Raw genomic sequence first — 20,114 nt, forward strand, 5'->3', positions numbered from 1 at the left:
CTCTGACAGATACTCAAAACAAACGACAATGGCTTAACCGGTGAACTTGTTTACAATCACTTCTGTCTTCAGTGAGGTACCTGCGAGAATGAAAAAAGGCTAAAACTCCTTCAATTCCAACAAAAAAAGAGAGTTTACGAGGTTGAGGTGAGTTAGAAGTTAGCAGTAAGCTAGATAGCTAGTTGACATCTTAAGATGATATGTCAAAAAAAAAAAACGTACAGGGGTCCGTTTCACAAAGCAGGTTTAGTGAAGACTCTGAGTCTGTTAACCCTGAAATGAGGGAAACTGAGAGAAAGAGGGGTAACTCTAGCCTGTTTCACAGAGGGAGGAAACTTAAGCTCTCGGTCAGTTACCGCAGTAACAGACTCCATGAAACTATGGAGTTTTTTTTCTCATGAAACCTGGAGTTTCTCTCTGTGTCCGCCCTCTTTCAGCCACACACCGTATTTAACTTCCTCATTCAGTCAGTCAGCTGGCGAGTTTTGGCGTGGCATATTAGTTCTGCCGTCTGTTATTAATAATTAAAAAACAGTCAGTATGCCTTTATTAGAAGTCCATTAGTAGTTAGGTGGAGACTTTTTTTCACGAACATGGCATGTCCTTTCGACAGCGATCCCGTGGATGAAGGTGCAGTGTTACTGCACAGAGAATTAAATATCCGTCGGGAGATGGTTATAAGACCGCACATAGATGTTTTACCTGTTTGAACAATGTTTTTATATTTCATCTTAAGCTGCTGCCAAGTGCGCTTCTCTCCCGCGGGATTGCACCTAAATGAAATAAATTAATAGGCTACCATTCAAGCAGTTTTCCCCTGTAATATTATTGTGATTGCATCGGACATTTAAACTTACGCATTGACCGGAGCAGCAATGCTCTCCCACGCCGTCTCCTTTTCCTTTGCCGCTGCAGCGGTGTTGCACTTTTTTTTTTTTTTTTTTTTTTTGAACATGTTCAAACTCCCTGTATGAATGCTTTAAGATTTCCAGTTCAATTGGGGTGAAAAACGCAGCCCGACGCTTCCCCGTTGCCATGGTGACTCGTCAAATCGGGGCTCCATTGACGCTGTCTTTTCTTTTTATAGCTGTGGTGTACACACTTAACTCCAGGTGAAACTACTAAGTTGATCAAACTAACTCAAATCAGCTGTTCTGGAACCGAAAACTCAGAGTTTCCTCTCTCAGAGTAGATCAACTCAGAGTTCAGGGTAAGACTCGGAGTTTGTTGAACCTGCTTCGTGAAACGGACCCCAGAACTGCTATAACTTTTGACGTAAATGAAGATGAAAAACTTAATATTTATATATGTTCTCTTTCTCGTCGCCAGGAAAGCGGTAGAATGACAATGGTATCGTTTTTTAGACTCAGATCTGTTAGAACAACCAGGAACACAGCACTGCGGCATATTGAAATGACGAGGATTGGACCCGGAAATAGTATTTTGAAAAGGTGTTACGTCACGACTTAAAGACCGGATAGCAGTATTATTCTTACTTGTGGTAGCAGCAGAAGTAGACAGTAGTAGTGAAAGTAGTATAGTTGTTGCAGTGCTGTTTGCATTAGTAGTTCTTAGGGTTGAATCTGAAGGGATGGTAACCCCACTTAATAACAGGGATTTTTTTTTATTTAATGTTATTCCTGTGTACTATCTCCAACATCATTTGAGAGGTGCTGAAAGTCATTAACTGTAATAGGAGCTACACTTTGTGTAGTAATCCATTGCAGCAGGGCTGGGTGGGTGTTCTCCTAGAGTAATTGTCACAACTCTGATAAGATCAACCAACTGCAGACTTGTTAGACGTAGCGCTGTAACATTATGTTAGCAAATGTTTTCATAGCTAACACTGCTGTAGAGCTCACTTGCTGAAAACTTCCATCCTGGAGGCTTGTAGTAGTTGTGCCATATTTAGATGAAAGGCTCTCAGCCCTTTTGTTGTCTTCTGGTATAATCTCCTGTGTGTTGTGCTAACCAGCTCTCAGTTAAATGGGGATCAGAGGAATGTTCTGATTCTAACTTATTAATCCTTTCCAAGCAAACTGCTGGTTTGAGTCAGGAGTAAACTGATATGCCTCTCAAGACTTCAGATTCTCACAGTTTCATGATTATTTCAAATTCAAACAACTTTATTAGTCACACTTGGCAATTTTTATGGAGCAGCTTATACATGAAATACACAAATAAAACACAGTGACATACAGACAATAATAAATGATGCATATAAGCTTAAGTAGAAATAATAAATAAAGTCTAAAATAATTACTAGTGTTAAGCAGACTGATTAATAAATAGAGTGAATTAAAACAAAGTATAAGTCTATTAAAAGGATAAAAAGATCATTCTGGTAAAAAAAGATATAAGTCTGTAAAAAGAGATATAAAAAGAACCTATGTAGCATTTAGCAATCTGACTGCAGAGAGGGTGAACAATTTTGAGTAACAGTTTTACAGGCAGGTAAAACATAACAACATCTTGATGGTAACAGAGGAGATTCACTTAAAGGCCCCATGCTGTCCACTTTTCCAGGGTTTTATTTGTACTGTTGATATCTCTAGCAAGATGTATTTGTGGTTTTGAGTACCTGTGGTCCGCTAAATATAGTTTCACAGCTCCTCTCTCTTGCCTTTCTCCCGGAGCTCTGGCAGCACAGTTCGTTTAGCCAATCAGAAGAGAGAATCAACACCTCTCCACTTACTGGCTGACTATTTTCTGAGTGACATATGGTCGGGCCAATCACAGGCAAGTTAACGGCTATAACGTTATCAACGGTACTAATAAAAAACTTCACAACTTCTGAAAATGTTACCATCTTAATGAGACAGAGAAAAAAATAACTTACCGGTTGCGGAGTTGATGTTGGTCCAGACAATGTGGGGACAGCAGGATCCTTTACCAGCTGTTTCTTTGTGAAACGAGTATTGTATTGTGTCAGGTTGATAAAACAGTTGGTGTAGGATTTGGCTCATCAGTAGAGAGAGAGTGAGACAGACGCAGGTTCTTCACATGGTGTTTTTTTCCTTTTTATTGTCCTTCACCAATGCGTGGAAGTGCAGTTTGTGCAAGATTGGATTGAAAACTATATTTACAAAAAATAAAAAAAAAATAAAAAAAAAAAGGAAGAAATCAAAGTAGAATTCTTCAACTTAACAAAACAAACTTATGTCCAACAAACAAAAGAAAAAGGACCAAAACTAGGCCCCCTGGCTCATGGGGCTCTAGCTGTTTCCGCCTTCCAGGCCCAAGCCACACTGCCGACTGGAGCCTCTACCCCCGGTTTTATGCAGCCCTTCCTACAAGACAGCACCACAGTCAATATAAATCAATCAAGCATACCATACTACAGTAACACATATACATATTCCTGTGTACTTCTACCCAGTATTAAGGCTACACTGACCCAGAAATATCACATTTCACACCTTGTTTAGCCTGACAAAACACATATATAAAACTAAGGGCAAGACCCCCCCCTGAATGGGCCTACACATGGTACCTCCCGGGTCCCCCTTCCTATATAACCGCGTGGACTCCCCCAATTCCGGTTTGCCAATCTAACCAGGAACTGCATGGAGACAAAAGGTACAGCAACCAACAAACAACATACAAACAATTTGGAAACCCACAAATATTCCAATAAATGATGGTTAAAATATTATGTGTTTAATGACTGTGTGAATGAATGAATGTCTATGAACCCCACACGCTTGTGAGCCATATGCCATGAACAGCCTTGCCAATTAGATTTGAAATGTTACCTAGCACTAGTTAACCATGCTAGCACAAATGCTAAACTGAAGGGCACACTATGAGGCCAAAATGCAGAAATGAGGTGCAACAATGATGCCTACTACAACACAACACAGTAACCACAATCCCACATGCCGGCCAGATGGAAAAAAGGTAGAACTGTGTGTCTCTTGGCTGTGTGTAGAAGCGGTGTGTCACGTACTTATTCCAGGCATGGGTTACCCCCATGACAGAGACATGGGACATGGGACAAAGCGCCTATACCAGTTCAGCAAGCCCAGGAATGACTTGACCTGCCTCTTGGTTCGTGGTCTTTCAGCTGACATGATGGCGTCGATTTTGCCCACTTGAGGACGGATCACTCCCTTTCCGAGCACAAAACCCAGGTACTTGGACTCCTGCTTGGCCAGTGAGCACTTATCTGGGCGAATGGTCAGCCCCGCTTCCCTGATTCTCCCCAGCACTTCCTGTAGGTGGCGCAGGTGATCCTCCCAGCTGGAACTGTAGACCACCACATCATCCAGGTAAGCAGCGGCATAGGATTCTGTGCCCCTCAGCAACCTGTCCATCATCTTCTGAAACGTCGCAGGAGCCCCATGCAGGCCAAATGGAAGCACTGTGAACTGGAAATGGCCAAAAGGTGTCTGGAACGCTGTTACCTCTTTGCTCTCCTCAGTGAGTGGGATCTGCCAGTACCCCTTACAACGGTCCAGGGTACTGATGAAGTTGGCACTGCCCAGGCGTTCCACCAGGTCATCAACACGGGGCATAGGGTACAAGTCCAACTTGCTTACCCCGTTGACCTTCCTGAAGTCCAAACAAAACCTCAGTGTTGTGTCCATCTTTGGAACCAGAATTATGGGGCTGCTTCACTCACTGACAGAAGGCTCGATGACGCCCATTTTCATCATCATGTCCAGTTCTTTTTTCAAAACAGGTAACAGGCGCTCAGGGACTCTGTACACTGGCTGCCGCAGGGGGGTTGAATCTTTCAGTTCAATATGGTGATGTACAACATCTGTTCTTCCCGGAGTCTGCTTAAAAAGGTGGAGCGGCAAGATTTGAAGGAGTTCCTTCCTCCTTTCGTCTGCAAGGTGATCCAAGTCCAGCTGCTGCCCCTCCTCTTCTCCAGAGGGCAGGTACTGCTCCACCAAGTCCTCCTCCTCCTTCACAGCTCGAACAAAGAGCGAATGGACTGCAGACACTTGTGGAACAGGCGGGGGGTGCCATTTCTTCAGCATATTGATGTGAAATGTCTGAAGTGGTTGTTTGCGCTCTGGCATGTAGATCTGGTAGGTCACCTCACCCATCTTCTGCTTGACCTGATAAGGGCCTTGCCACCTTGCCAACAATTTGTTGTCTGACGTTGGCAAAAGCAACAAGACTTGCTCACCAGGCTCAAGACTCTGCTTCCTGGCTGAACGGTCATACCACTCCTTCTGTCTGGCCTGGGACTTCAGCAGATTCTCCCGGGCCATGGCCGTTGTTTTCAGGAGCTGCTCCCTCATCTTCAGGACAAAAGAGATGATGTTCATAGCCTTCGGTGAATCTGACTCCTCCCACATCTCCCGAAGCACATCCAGAGGGCCTCTGACCTGATGGGCATAAATCAGCTCAAATGGTGAAAAACCTGTGGAGCTCTGAGGAACTTCACGGTAAGCAAAAAGCAAAAATGGAAGCCACTTGTCCCAGTCTTTGCCTGTTGCAGACACAAACTTCTTGAGCATGTGAATGAGGGTTTTGTTAAACCATTCCACCAGTCCATCAGTCTGAGGGTGGTAAGGGGTGGTTCTGACTCTTTTGATGCCTAAAAGCTGGTAGACCTGAGTGAGTGTGTGGCTCATGAAATTTGGACCCTGATCAGTAAGGACCTCCCTGGGAATGCTCACTTGGCTGAAAAACTTGAGCAGGGCTGTGGCTACCTGCTTGGCTGTCACTTCCCTCAAGGGGTAAGATATTCCTTTATTAGTCCCACGGTGGGGAAATTTCACAAGTTTATTCTGGCTTCTGGATACCTAGTGGCATAGTCACAAATGACCAAAATAAACTTGTTGCCTGCCTGACTCCTTTCTACGGGGCCAACAATATCTACACCAATACGCTCAAAAGGGGTGGAGATGACTGGAAGAGGAATGAGAGGGGCAGGGGCTGTACATTTCCCTGCAGTGAGCTGACACTCTGGGCAAGTTTTGCAGTAGGCTTGGACCTGAGTATACAGGCCTGGCCAGTAAAACCTTTTGCTAATATGCATGAAGGTCTTCATAAAACCCAAATGACCAGCCCATGGGACAGTATGACCTACTCTAAGCACCTCAGCCCTTGATGACTCAGGAAGGACAAGCTGTTTCCCACATTCTGACTGCCTGTACAACAGACCATTTTCCAGCACAAATGACTCTGACAAAGAACTGGGAGGAGCATCTACTTTCTTGAAACACTCTGCCAGTGTGGGATCATTTTTCTGTTGGAAGAGCAAGGTTACAGGGAAAAGAGACATCTTCCTCAGCTAGCTCTGGAGCCTCAACTTCCTGCTCTGGCTGCTCAGCTGACTGCCGTAGCCACTCCCCAACTTGCTCTCTGCGTGCATCTAAACTCTCCTCCTGTGTGACTGTGGACACTGCATCTATCTGCTTCTCAAAATATGGCATGAGCTGCAATGTGTCTGTAGCTGGAGGTTGTTGAGTGAATGTCTGACTTTGCTCATCAGGTACTTGTATCTTTGCATAACCTGCCACTGTATCTGGACTCACTACCTCTGGCGGGGCAGACATGGGCACTGCTGGAACCAGTGGGAGGGGGGCAGAGGTAACTGACTGCAACACTGGACCTGACTAAGGGCTCCCTAGGTCCTCTAACCCTGGTGGGGTTGGGATTTCCCTTGCCTTGGACCTGGTGACAGGTCCAAGGCAGAACTGTGTGTCTCTTGGCTGTGTGTAGAAGTGTGGTCTCTAACGTGTGTTTCTTTTGGGAGAGTGTGCAATGAAACATTAGTCTCCTTGCATCCGTCTGTGGCGCAACAACGTTTCTTCAACATGTCGGCAATGTTCCTTCTAATTTTTCATGTGTCTGAGCATACACACAAACTCCCTGAGAGTTCCTTGGACCACTGTGAGCAACATCAGATGTGCACATTGTGGCCACACCAGTATCACACCGGTCCAAAACCTTATTAAAAGAATCAAATTACAGCAGTAATTTCCCTTAGATTACTTTTGATATCACCAATTTGGCCCACTTACGATGAAAAAGACAAAAATCTTGTTTCATGAGCTGTGTATTATGTTGTATGTCTGGGTGAGGGTCCTGCTCTGATCTGGGTGTTCTGGTCTGATCTGGGTGAGGGTCCTGCTCTGGTCTGGGTGTTCTGCTCTGATCTGGGTGAGGGTCGTGCTCTGATATGGGTGAGGGTCCTGCTCTGGTCTGGGTGAGGGTCCTACTCTGGTCTGAGTGTTCTTCTCTGATCTGGGTGAGGGTCCTGCTCTGATCTGGGTGAGGGTCCTATTCTGGTCTTGGTGAGGGTCCTATTCTGGTCTGGGTGAGGGTCCTGCTCTGGTCTGGGTGAGGGCTCTGTTCTGGTCTGGGTGAGGTACCTGCTCTGGTCTTGGTGGGGGCCCTGCTCTGGAAGAATTGAGACATTTACACCTTTCAGAGATCAAATTTTGTTAACATTAAAACATTCACATTTTGCACAATGAGATGTGTGCTGTAGCACAAGCACGTGATATAGTGTAAATTCCTGTAACTCTTCATCTGTAAATTTTATAATTACACAGTTTTTCATTAGCATTTCTACTACTCATAATCTAGTAACAGCATTTAATGATTAATATCCATAAATGAAAATTCTTTTTAAATGACACTAGAATAAGCACAATTTCACCTTATTTTTCCCGTCTGTCCTTCTCACTTCTCCAGTGAATGTAGACTTGGTCTGAGTGGTGACTTTAGTGAGTGGCTATACCATAGCCCGTTCGTTTCGCCATAATTGAGGGTTAATTAGCAGCATTTACTTCTTCTAGCAGCATCTTAACTCCGTTAGCTATATGCTAACCTGCAAAACAGCGGCACTACTCGTATGAAGAGCCTGGTAACGCGAGGCTACGGCACTATGCATAAAGCACTGTTAATGACATTGATTGGCTGCTTAAGTAAATTCACTTGAACCGCATTATATCATTGGCTGGACAGTGTTGGTCATAGTTTCATCTGTAGTTACCGCTTGTTGTCACCTGTCACTCACTGAGTTGCATTGCAAAATGGTACAGAATAAATTGTTATGTGTTTATTTTATTTACAGTTCAGGTTGGATTTCATTTCATGTGCTGCATAGATTTGCTGTGCGTGGAGAACATGGGAGCAGTGCGCGATTGTGTGAGCGCGCAGCTTAGAGGGAACATTGCATGTCACTAACTTGTTAGCTTGTTATCTGGGGAGTGGAGGCGGGCTGGCTAGTTTAAGTGGGCGAAGTCGCCTTATGTGTGACGTCACAAAAAGGAGGAAGTGCTGTCCACGCGTTTTAAAGGAGTTTCAAAAAAACGGGCTGTGTGCATTTCTCCATTTATCACCGGTTTAATGCATGGGACAGTATTTACACTACTCACAAAAAGTTAGGGATATTTGGCTTTCGGGTGAAATTTATGGAAAATGTAAAAAGTTCACGCTACAGTGATATTATATCATGAAAGTAGGGCATTTAAGTAGAAGCATACACTGGTGATTTCCTCATCTCAAATAATTTATTGAAACAAAAGCCAACAACAGTGGTGGGTATACCACAACAAAAAATGTCAATGTCTCAATAACTTGTCATGTGCCCTTGAGCATCAATTACAGCTTGACAACGATGTCTCATGCTGTTCACAAGTCGACTTATTGTCTGCTGAGGCATGGCATCCCACTCTTCTTGAAGGGCGGCCCTCAGGACATTGAGGTTCTGGGGTACAGAGCTCCGAGCCTCTACACGGCGACTCAGCTGATCCCATAGGTTTTCTATGGGATTCAGGTCTGGAGAAAGTGCAGGCCACTCCATTTGAGGTACCCCAGTCTCCAGCAGGCATTCCCTAATGATGCGACCTCGATGAGCTGGAGCATTGTCGTCCATGAAGATGAAATTAGGCCTGTGTTGTTCATGCAGGGGCACAATGACTGGATTAATGATGTTATTCAGGTAGTATGGGCTTGTCACTGTACCATTCACAAAGTGTAGGGCAGTTCTGTACTGACTAGACACACCTGCCCACACAGTAACACCACCACCACCAAAGGCTCGTCTGGTGAAAACAGTGGCTGATGCATAGTGCTCTCCTTGACGTCTCCAACATCGTTGGCGGCCATCATTTCTGCTCAACATGAATCGCCTTTCATCAGAGAACAGCACTGAGGCCCACTGGTCCCTCGTCCAGCGTAAATGCTCCCTGGCCCATGCAAGACGATGACACCTGTGCCTGGTGGTGTGGTCAGGTACCCTTGCAGGTCGTCTAGCACGCAGACCATGCTGATGTAAACGGTTTCAAATGGTCTGACATGACACTTGGGTGCCTCTCACCTCCCTTAAATGTGCCTGGAGTTGAGTGGCATTCATCATCCGGTTCCGCAGGGCACTGTTCACAATGAAGCAGTCATCAGTGTGGGATGTGGCCAAAGGACGTCCACTTCTATGCCTTTCTGTGACTCTTCCAGTCTCTCTGTATCTCTGTTGCAACCTACTGATGACACTCTGTGACACTCTAAGCTCAGTGGCCACTTCCGTCTGAGAACATCCTGTTTGAAGCCTCGCAATGGCGAGGTGCTGCTGATCAACTGTTAGGTGTCGTCTTGGTCTCATGATGTCAAAATGTGAACAGCATGATGAGGAGGACTGTTTAAATACCAATTCTAATTGAACCAGGAAATTTATTGGTCGATTCATGGATCAAACACCTGATGTGAATTTTGCCGTTAAGCTCCTTGTTAGAGAACAGCAACTTGTGCAAAAAGTACTGAAACATTGAACAGTTGGACATGTGCATTCAGAAATTTACAGAAGGTCACATTAAGTTCACCTGTAAAGGTTATAATGCATTTTAGGTTCATCCTGAAATTTCACCCGAAAGCCGAATATCCCTAACTTTTTGTGAGTAGTGTATGTGGCCCCGAGACCTCCTCTGTCATAAAAAACAATGAAAATTGCATTTGTCATGCCATGGGGCCTTTAAAAGAACATGACCAGAAGAAGCTAGAATGCTTTAATCCTTACAGACGATCCGCTGATCTCTCTATTTGACACCACTGATTTTAGAACAGACTTTACCAATACTGTTCAGAGTGTTCCTGTCTTTAATTGAGAGGCTGGGAAACCAGCAGATCAAATAAAAACAAAAAAGACTCAATAAAGTGATAAAATCAACAAAGGATTACGGGACTGACTGAAAAAGAATTAAGCTTCCATAAAAGGTGAAGTCTTTGTTGTCCCCTTGCCTCAGTGTTCACATCAAATTTAAGGTGGTCATGCAGATGTGTCCATAAGTATTTGTCCACTTTTTCATTGTGAATGATGCACTCCTGTGCTGCCTCTTTCTTGTGTCTAAAATCAAAAATCAGTTCCTTGGTTTTGGACATATTTAAGTCTAAAGAGTTGCCATCACACTAAGAAATACAATCTGGTAAAGCATTTCCATGGTCTGACATTTGACCTTGGAGGAGGGTCAGCAGAGCGGTATCATCTGAGAATTTTATGAGGTAGCGGCCCTCCTGAGTGCCCCTGCAAGCATTTGTATACAGAATGAAAAGAAGGGGTGAAAGGATGCACCATAGTGTCCAGCCTGAGGGTTTGGGTATGGAGTCTGATAAGTGGACATGTACAGACACCCTCTGCTTCCTGTCAGTCAGGAAGTCCATTATCATAGCCCAAGCTCATGAGGCAGATTAATATCACCAGTAAGTCTATATATTAAAAGATTTGGCTGCTGCATCTTGTTAAAAGCTGATGAAAATTCTGCTAAGAACCTAAAGCAAGGTTCTTAGCAGAAGCATGTGGCTTTTCTAAATGTTTGAATAACTCATTTAAGATAAAGAGTTTTGCATCCTCCACATCCTCTCCCTGCCTGATAGGCAATTTGCAGTGGATCAAGGTTACCTTCCACAAAGAACAACGTTTTTCACATTTTTAGAAGATTTTCATAATGATGTTAATGCAACTGGTCTGAAGTCTTGAGTTGGTTTGGATAAGTGTCTTGAGGACAGGTACCACTGGACGATTTCCAGATAGTGGGGTTGACAGTTCAGAGACATACTGCTGAGGATACTGCTGCGCTGGTCAGCACTGTATCGAAGTGTGCACCCACAAATTTGATCTGCATCAGACACCCTCCTAATGTTTTTTTGTTTTTGTTTTTTTTTTTTCACTTTAGTTTTTATTGATGATTTTATGTTGTATAAGCATAAAACCAACAGAAAAACATAACAAACATATAAGTACAACAACTAACATGTAGGGAGTTACATTCATAGCAGTCAATCCATTTTTGTAGTTTCATCTATTCAATCAACTGTCCTTCCTGTGGTCTTTGTTGCTGCTCTGGGTCCAGAATACTGTCCATTTTTCACATTTTTCCTCCAGTTGAGCTTCTTGCAGTCTCAAATGGTGTGTCAGTTTTTCCATTATATAGATTTCCTCTACTGTCTGTATCCAGTGGTCCTGGGTAAGGGGACCAGCTTGTCCCCATTTCCTTGTAATAGCTTTTTTTTACAAGCTATTAATAATATTTTAACCAAATATCTATCTATTGATTGTACATTTTCTTCATTAAAGTTAAAGTTAGCTGTTTACTCTTTACCTTGGGTGTGATTAAGAGGCTACTCACATGTACCTTGTAAAAAGAAAAAAAAAGTATCACATTTTTCCAAGAGAATTCCCTCCATATCCGTGAACTGGTGGATGTTTGGCAAAACGTGAAAAATACATCAATCTTCATCTGGAATGTTTTATGTTAAATTCTGATTCCCATTTTTCTTATATATTTAGTTGAATGTTTACTTGTTGTCAATTTTTTATATAGCCTTGATATAATTCTGACTTTGGTTTCTTTCTATGCACTCATTCACTTCTCTCTCTTAGTTATAGGTACCTATAAAATGTCATGTTTATCCAAATCTTCAAATTTCTAAATTTTTCTTTCATATTTTGGAAACCTTCTAGCTGCCCATCCTTCACCAAAATGCATCATGATTGAATCCTTTATCATCTAGTCTGTTTAAAATTACTACCTATGCTACCCATTTTAGTAAGTCTGTATCTTTCTGTATCCTGTAGACTTTAATTATATTGAACCATAATTTTAGTTCTCTTTTTTCAGTTCATCTTTTAGTGTGGTTAGTTCGTGTCATAGCTCCTGTTTGAGGTCTTGCATGTCTTTGATGATGGTAACAAGCCCAACTCACAGTGTCTCAGTCTGATTTTGACCGTTCATTTTCCCTGCTGTGTCCTCATGTTCGCTAGTCTCATGTTCAGAGATTTCATGTACTGTAGATAGTAGGGATGCACCGATCCGACTTTTTCGGTTCCGATGCTGATACTGATGCTGGGGCATTACGTATCGGTCGATACCCGATACCGATCCAGAATCATTGTTGATTTAAGAAGCTACAAACCTCAACAGCGGTGGCGGCTCCCTTTGATCTGTTCAGCTGCTGGAATTCCTCATGCTCCTTCGCGTGGTGTTTCTGGAGGTGCTTGATTCAATTTGTGGTATTATATCTGGCAGTGCTACCACCACCCCTGGCAACATTCATTTTACATACATTGCAAACTGCCGTCGAGCTAGTTGGTGTGCTAAGGGTGAAATACCTCTATATCGCAGACCCTTTCGTTCGCTCCATGTTGCTTGTGTTTGCAATCAACTCAATCAACTCTCGCGGCATGCAGCACACGCGCTGTACGACATAGCCTGTGTTGCAAAGATTTAAAGGGGAAGGATCGGTCTTATGGATCGGCTGCTTTTACAGATACCCGATCCAGGTAAAATGTTGATATCGGCGCCGATATCTGATGCTAATATCGGATCGGTGCATCCCTAGTAGATAGTTCCTCAACTTTGTCTTGCTTTTTTATTGTTTTTCTAGCTTCTTTGTTTGTTTCCTCCTTCCTCAATGTTAGATTCAGAGAACAGAGAATCTTTAAGGAGAGACACATTTTCTGAAAAGATATATTTTTCAAAGCAGTGTTGTGCATGAACGAGTTCAAAAGAACGCGTTCATTGAACACTTTCATTTTTCTAAGAACGTTGAACTGAACGCAACGTATTTGTAAATAAAGAACTTGAACGTGAACTCGTTCAGATTATGTGAGAATCAGCGCCACTGTTTAGGTCCAATTATTATGGAATTTCCCTTCTCCTGACGAGAGATATTTGCACTCCTGCTGCAACAGCATGTTGTTGTCACTGCCCACATTTTACTAGCGGGCGGCGCTATACATAAAGTACTCGACTTGCTTCACACTGCATTACCCATGAAGCATTGTGCACACTAGCATAACAAACCAGCAATCCCATGACAATGAGCACGTTTACATGCACACCTTATTCCTGTATTAACCGGAATATTCGCAATATTCCGGTTGCGCACGTGTCATGTAAACACACACCAAACCCGATTAAGGTCATATTCCGGTTGGAGAGAATTCCGAATAAGCCCCCTGGAATATTCCTGTTCCAACCGGAATATTGGGGCATGTAACCACCTTAGTCGGAAAACTTCCCGAACCGGAATATTCAGTCACGACTGCGCATGCTCGACTCACAAGGAATTCTGTGGCATCTTTGTTGCTATGGTTGGAAGATCAGCAAGAGCCAGGAGACTGCAGTCCACCCTCGGCTAATGAAAGACTTGAATATCACGGAGTATATTGATGGGAGAAAACATAGAAATAGCGACAGAAGAAGAAAAGAGAGTCAGAGAGTGGAATATGCCGAAACACGGGGGCATGCCAAGTAACATGTAAACAGAATATTCCAGTTGCCGCGGCGCAGTTACCTTAGCCGGAATATTGAGCCGAACCGGAATATGGTGTGCATGTAAACGTACTCAATGCCGGCCCCGTGCAATCAAGTCAAATGGCAAGTGAAGATGAAGAAAGTGGAGACAGCTGCAGGCGCAGCTGCTTCCGTTTATGATTATTTACGGGAATTTTATGTATTGTCTCCCGAGATTCCGACAGTAAAAATCTAACCTTTCTGTGCAAATCATGTCCACCTGCACTGAAAAAACAAGTCCGCACGTCAGCCTCATCAACTTCAAATTTGAAAAGGCATTTGGAGTTGAAGCATCCATCCAGTGCGAGAAAATATCTGCAAGTTCTTGACAATCACAAGAAGTCATCAGGAAAGGGCAAGAACACCCCCTGCCCAAGTCACACTGCCAATTTGTCAAGCTGTCTAAGCAATATTTCAGCATGTTGGAGCATATTTTTTATCTTTCTTTAATATTTAATGAAAGAGGTGTGGTGGGAATTCTGGGAACAGAGGACACGCAGCAACACTCTGGATTTTATTGGGGACACTTGCAAGTGGGCACCTTAGCCAACGACAAGCAATGTCTGAGGACCAAGAGCGCCCTGTTGTTTGGTGCAGCCTGCTTTTATACAGAGTCATGGAATGTCGTTTGGACACCTGTAGTATACATCACATTGTCTGGTATTTTTCCATCCTGCTGACCTTCCCGTCAGGTTAATGTACACCCCATGTGAGTAAATTCTTGGTTGTTTGTAGACATCTCGCAACGACACCCATGGTTGTAAATGACCACGCCGGCACCTCTGTGTCCCTACGCTGGACCTCCGGCCTGTTTGCACACTCAGTTTGCCCTCTGGTATCTTCTTGTGTCCTCAGGTTAACCCCAGCTTTATGATCCTCACAGGTGGTACAAGAATGTGCTGTATTTTCCCACAACAGAGGTAATATGAAAAGTTAGTAGTACCTCAAGCTGCTTGACAAAAATGCCCTTCTGTTACACTAAAAGAATTTGTTATGATTTTATGATTTATTTCTTAATTGAAGTCCTTTTCTAGAGGAACAGTATTGGGGAAACAGATGAATAAAACAAAACAAAACAAAAATTTGTCCATTGTCCATGTGATAGAATTTAGGGTTTAGTATAATTGATTTCATTGCATGAACCAACACTATAATTTGTTGTGGTTTTGTTTGCAGGGTGTGAATAAATAAACTTGCATAGGCTAAAAAGCATAAATGTTCTTTATTTATGCTTTTTTATACTGTGTGAACTGAACTTTGAATTAGTTCATGAGAACTATGAACTTGCACAACACTGTTTCAAAGTGACACCCAATTATGACAATTAAAAAAAACATTTGAATGAAAAATTGCACATTTTAGTTTATCATCCCTTTAAAGTTGTTAAATACTACATGCATGAGATTGAGTGCTGTAGTGTAGTAGGTGGTTGCTAGGGTATTTTTCTAGAGGTTTTTACTTTTGGATTTAGAGAATCCCTCCTGCTCTACGCCATAATGGAAGAACAAATTCACTTCTTTAAGTTAGCTTCAACATCTTAGAAATCTTATAGAAACCTAAGAATATCCTATACACTTTCATATACTCAGTGAATTATCTGTACAAGTGTAAGTGGTAGCTGTGTTGCTTTCAGGCTGCTATTTTTTGTCTCTACTGAGAAGCTCCTTAACAAATGAACTGGTATATGAGTCTATAAAAAGCCATCCTCAGTCATACTTTGTTGTGTTTTTTGACTTTCCGCTCTTGCTAAACCTATTGACCAGACTGCCGCAATACAGTCAGCTGTCTGTTGCCTAATATTATCTGTCAGTAAAATGTATCATATTCTTTACTGGGCTTATATATTTTTCTTTCTCTTAAAAAAATAACTACTAAGCCTATATATGAATTTTCTCTTTAAAAAAACAAAACCATTCTATTCACAATAATCTGCATTATGCAAAAATTCAAACTTTTATAATAAAACAAGCTGCATGATCATGGGTCAGAGCTTAAGTGAGTAGTTGGCACATTTATTATGGGAGGTATCATCACAATTAAATGAGGAACAAAACAAAAATGTCTTTGCAGTATTGTCACACTTTAATGCCCAAGATCGCTTTTCCAGTTATTTTCACCAAGTTTATCATGCATTCCTCTACCCTACGCTAACTTGGTTTCATGTGGAGAAGGTATTCCATGATACTACCTTGCCTTGTTGCATATGCACCTATTTAAAAAATATGGGGTAAAGTAATTTGAAACTGTACCTGTGAATTACGAATAAATACCCACAAATTTGTAAACCATGCCTCCAGATTATGTAATATGTGGGCATGGTTTACAAATCCACAGGCATCGATTTGAAATTCAAGGGAACACTTCCGCAGGGGTACTACAAATCCGTGGGTAGCACAGTTTTCAAATCCATGGGCATGAATTCCTAATCCGAGGGCATGGATTGCCAATCCAAGAGCACATATTTCTTAAACCACGGGTACGAATTTACACATGGATCTTTTTTTTTCTCAGCTAACCCCAGGGGGGCTCCGTACAATTTCAGAAGGTGGCCCAAAGCTGAAAAATGGATGAAGGATACAGAACAAAGGAAATTTGTTTGGCTTGTGTTATTGATTATTCGTTTTTATTTCCAGCCCTTTTAATTACTTACTGGTGGCAGTACTTTGTGTCTGTGTCATTGTGCAATAGCTCCCCTCAGTGCTTTATGTCTGTTAACACACCTGGTTGGTGAAGCCAGCATAGTGATACAAAAACAAAGGAATGCATTCATTTCCTTTATATGTAGCCTACCTTTTTTATGTGCTTGTCAAAAAGTCCCTTGTAAGTATTTTAAAAAAAAATCATGATTTCTAAGATTGTATCACTGTTTTACAGTTTCAGTAATATGGAATTGTAATGTATTGTTCCTTGACCCACAGAATCATTATTGAATTGTCTGGTTAGCTCCTTGACAGTACCCACTGTACCAAGATGATGGAAACAACCTAAGGACACTGAGCAAAATATGGAGATTTAGGGATTTCTGAAAATCACATTTCACCTGCTGACATTTTTTTTTTTTTTTTTTTTTGAACTATTAAGCTAGGACATGTCTGAACTAACTAACAAGGACAGTTTTTTATCCAGCTAGTTTCAGATTGGACTGTTTTCATGGAGTGATTCCACCTTGTGTTTCAGGAATGAATCCTGATGGAGGCAAGCAGGACTATAGGCACGAGGAAGAGAGAAGGAGAGAAGAAAACCAGAGGAAAGACAAGGAGATGCAGAGAGGGCAACTGAATGGAAGAGAGGACTTGTTACTGGACTCTATTCCTGCCTTGCTATGAGTCATAGACTGCTCTCACTGCACAAAAATAAATCAACTAAAGCCAGTACTTGTCATAAATAGGAGCTGTGGCATCAAAGAATCGGCTATAGAGGCTTTATTGACAGTCGCTGAGCATAAAAAAGGCAGAAAACAGATAAAGGTGGGCTTAAAAAGGAGATCAGTGGGAGATTGGTGAATTGTAGGACTTTGTGAAAAAAAAAAAAAAAACAGATCATTGGTTTAGCAACAGTCAGCTAAATAATAACTATTAACCATATTAACTGCATACATGTTTATGTTTGATATAGGAAAAAGTTGCAGAGCTTAAATTACCATGTCCTGCTTGTTTGTTAACTGAGGTCAGATGTACAGTGCATTCAGAAAGTATCCAGACCCACAGGTGGACTCTACTCAAGGTGTAGAAACATGTCAGCAATGATCAAGAGAAATGGGAGGCACCTGAGCTAAATTTCAAGTGTTGTTGCAAAGGGTCTAAATACTTCTGTCAATGTGATATTTCAGTTTTTCCTTTTAAATAAATTTACAAAAAAATGTACAATTCTGTTTTCACTTTGTCATTATGGGGTACTGAGTGTAGATTAATGAGAGAAAAAATGAATTTAAACGATTGTAGCATTACACTGCAACATAACAAATGGTTCTGAATACTTTCTGAATGCACACATTCACACGATCAGTACCTCCACTGAGGAGGTACTGATTGTGTGAATACTTGGTGAACAGAGACAGAATACAATGATAGTATGAAGAGCATTAGGGCCACACAAAAATAACAACTCTCTCTCTCTCTCTCTCTCTCTCTCTCTCTCTCTCTCTACACGTGTGTGTGTGTGTAAATGTGTATATATGTGACTAACTCTTTGAAAAATGCATGTTAAAAAAAGTTAATGTTTTTCATACTTTGAGGGGAATAAAAGCATAGGAAAAAATCCTGACTCAGCTGGAATTCATGCATGAAATGGTTAATTTAAATTGTGATCTTGATCTTTTATTTTTAAGAACTCTTTGTTTGTTTTTGTGGCCTTAATGCTCCTCCAGGTTGGAACTTCATTTCACATCCAGCTGGCATCCTTGTAATGCGAAAATGTGCTAAATGATGGGTTACAGCACATGTATCTGAATGATAATCCTGTTTCTGATGCCTCTCCACATGACAGTGGTATGGTAACAAAATAGTTTTTGTTTGTTTGTTTGTTTGTTTGTTTTTGTTTTATTTCTGCATCCCAAATTTGGACCCCCATTTAAGAATTCACCAAGGCATGGGTGAAGGAACTGAATAATTACCAGCTCATGTTAGGTTATTCTTGCAAATATTTTTTGGACTGTAACACTCAGTAAAATCTGTTGTACACTGATTATTATAAATTGCTAACTCTTCACATTATGTGCTGTAACATTGTGTCAAAATACTTTCACACAAGACTAACACTCTTTAAAATCAGGTCTCAGTTAGCCGTGCTTTAATGTGTACTCCATCAATATAAATGTCAGCATTTTAAGTATTACCCAGCAGCTGTTCAAGCAGGTAGAGATAAACTGGCTTGTAGGTACGATACTTTCTAGTCATCCCCTTTACTGGTTGTATTGGATGTATTTTTAATCATTACATTAAACTGCATTTTCACATTTGTAGTTAGTATTTGACATATTCTCCTGCAGAACATTGTTCTGTCTTGTTCTATACTAGATATATATATATATATATATATATATATATATATATATATATATATATATATATATATATATGTGTATGTATGTATGTATATATATGTATATATGTATGTATATATATGTATATATGTATGTGTGTGTGTGTGTGTGTGTGTGTGCATATATATATATATATATATATATATATATATATATATATATATATATATATATATATATATATATATATATATACAGTACAGGCCAAAAGTTTGGACACACCTTCTCATTCAATGCGTTTTCTTTATTTTCATGACTATTTACATTGTAGATTCTCAATGAAGGAATCAAAACTATGAATGAACACATGTGGAGTTATGTACTTAACAAAAAAAGGTGAAATAACTGAAAACATGTTTTATATTCTAGTTTCTTCAAAATAGCCACCCTTTGCTCTGATTACTGCTTTGCACACTCTTGGCATTCTCTCGATGAGCTTCAAGAGGTAGTCACCTGAAATGGTTTTCCAACAGTCTTGAAGGAGTTCCCAGAGGTGTTTAGCACTTGTTGGCCCCTTTGCCTTCACTCTGCAGTCCAGCTCACCCCAAACCATCTCGATTGGGTTCAGGTCCAGTGACTGTGGAGGCCAGGTCATCTGCCGCAGCACTCCATCACTCTCCTTCAAGTTTCGTTTTAGCGCTTGATGGTTTTTGCGACTCCACTTGGGGACATGTTTAAAGTTTTTGCAATTTTCCGGACTGACTGACCTTCATTTCTTAAAGTAATGATGGCTACTCGTTTTTCTTTAGTTAGCTGATTGGTTCTTGTCATAATATGAATTTTAACAGTTGTCCAGTAGGGCTGTCGGCTGTGTAGTAACCTGACTTCTGCACAACACAAGTGATGGTCCCAACCCCATTGATAAAGCAAGAAATTCCACTAATTAACCCTGATAAGGCACACCTGTGAAGTGAAAACCATTTCAGGTGACTACCTCTTGAAGCTCATCGAGACAATGCCAAGAGTGTGCAAAGCAGTAATCAGAGCAAAGGGTGGCTATTTTGAAGAAACTAGAATATAAAACATGTTTTCAGTTATTTCACCTTTTTTTGTTAAGTACATAACTCCACATGTGTTCATTCATAGTTTTGATTCCTTCAGTTAGAATCTACAATGTAAATAGTCATGAAAATAAAGAAAACGCATTGAATGAGAAGGTGTGTCCAAACTTTTGGCCTGTACTGTATATATATATATACACACACACACACATACATACAGTATATATCTATATCTATCTCTCCCTCTCTCTCTCTCACCTTCTCAGTTCATGTTTTTTCTTTATTTTCATGACTATTTACATTGTAGATTCTCAC

The 20,114-nt window shown here is 41.3% G+C and overlaps 1 protein-coding gene across 2 annotated transcripts in view; it reads left to right on the top strand.

Annotated features, from left to right (window-relative positions):
* The window catches only part of atoh8 (atonal bHLH transcription factor 8), a 33,110-nt gene extending 15,787 nt beyond the window's left edge, over positions 1-17,323 (top strand). For both annotated transcript variants that reach the window (XM_030062542.1, XM_030062543.1), the window contains one exon: positions 16,935-17,323. In XM_030062542.1, coding sequence (XP_029918402.1) covers positions 16,935-16,940 — 6 coding nt within the window. In that variant the 3' untranslated portion in view covers positions 16,941-17,323. The remainder of the gene's footprint in view (positions 1-16,934) is intronic.
* The last annotated feature ends 2,791 nt before the right edge of the window (positions 17,324-20,114 follow it).

This window comes from Myripristis murdjan, chromosome 10 (assembly GCF_902150065.1).
Source record: "Myripristis murdjan chromosome 10, fMyrMur1.1, whole genome shotgun sequence".
Lineage (NCBI taxonomy): Eukaryota > Metazoa > Chordata > Actinopteri > Holocentriformes > Holocentridae > Myripristis > Myripristis murdjan.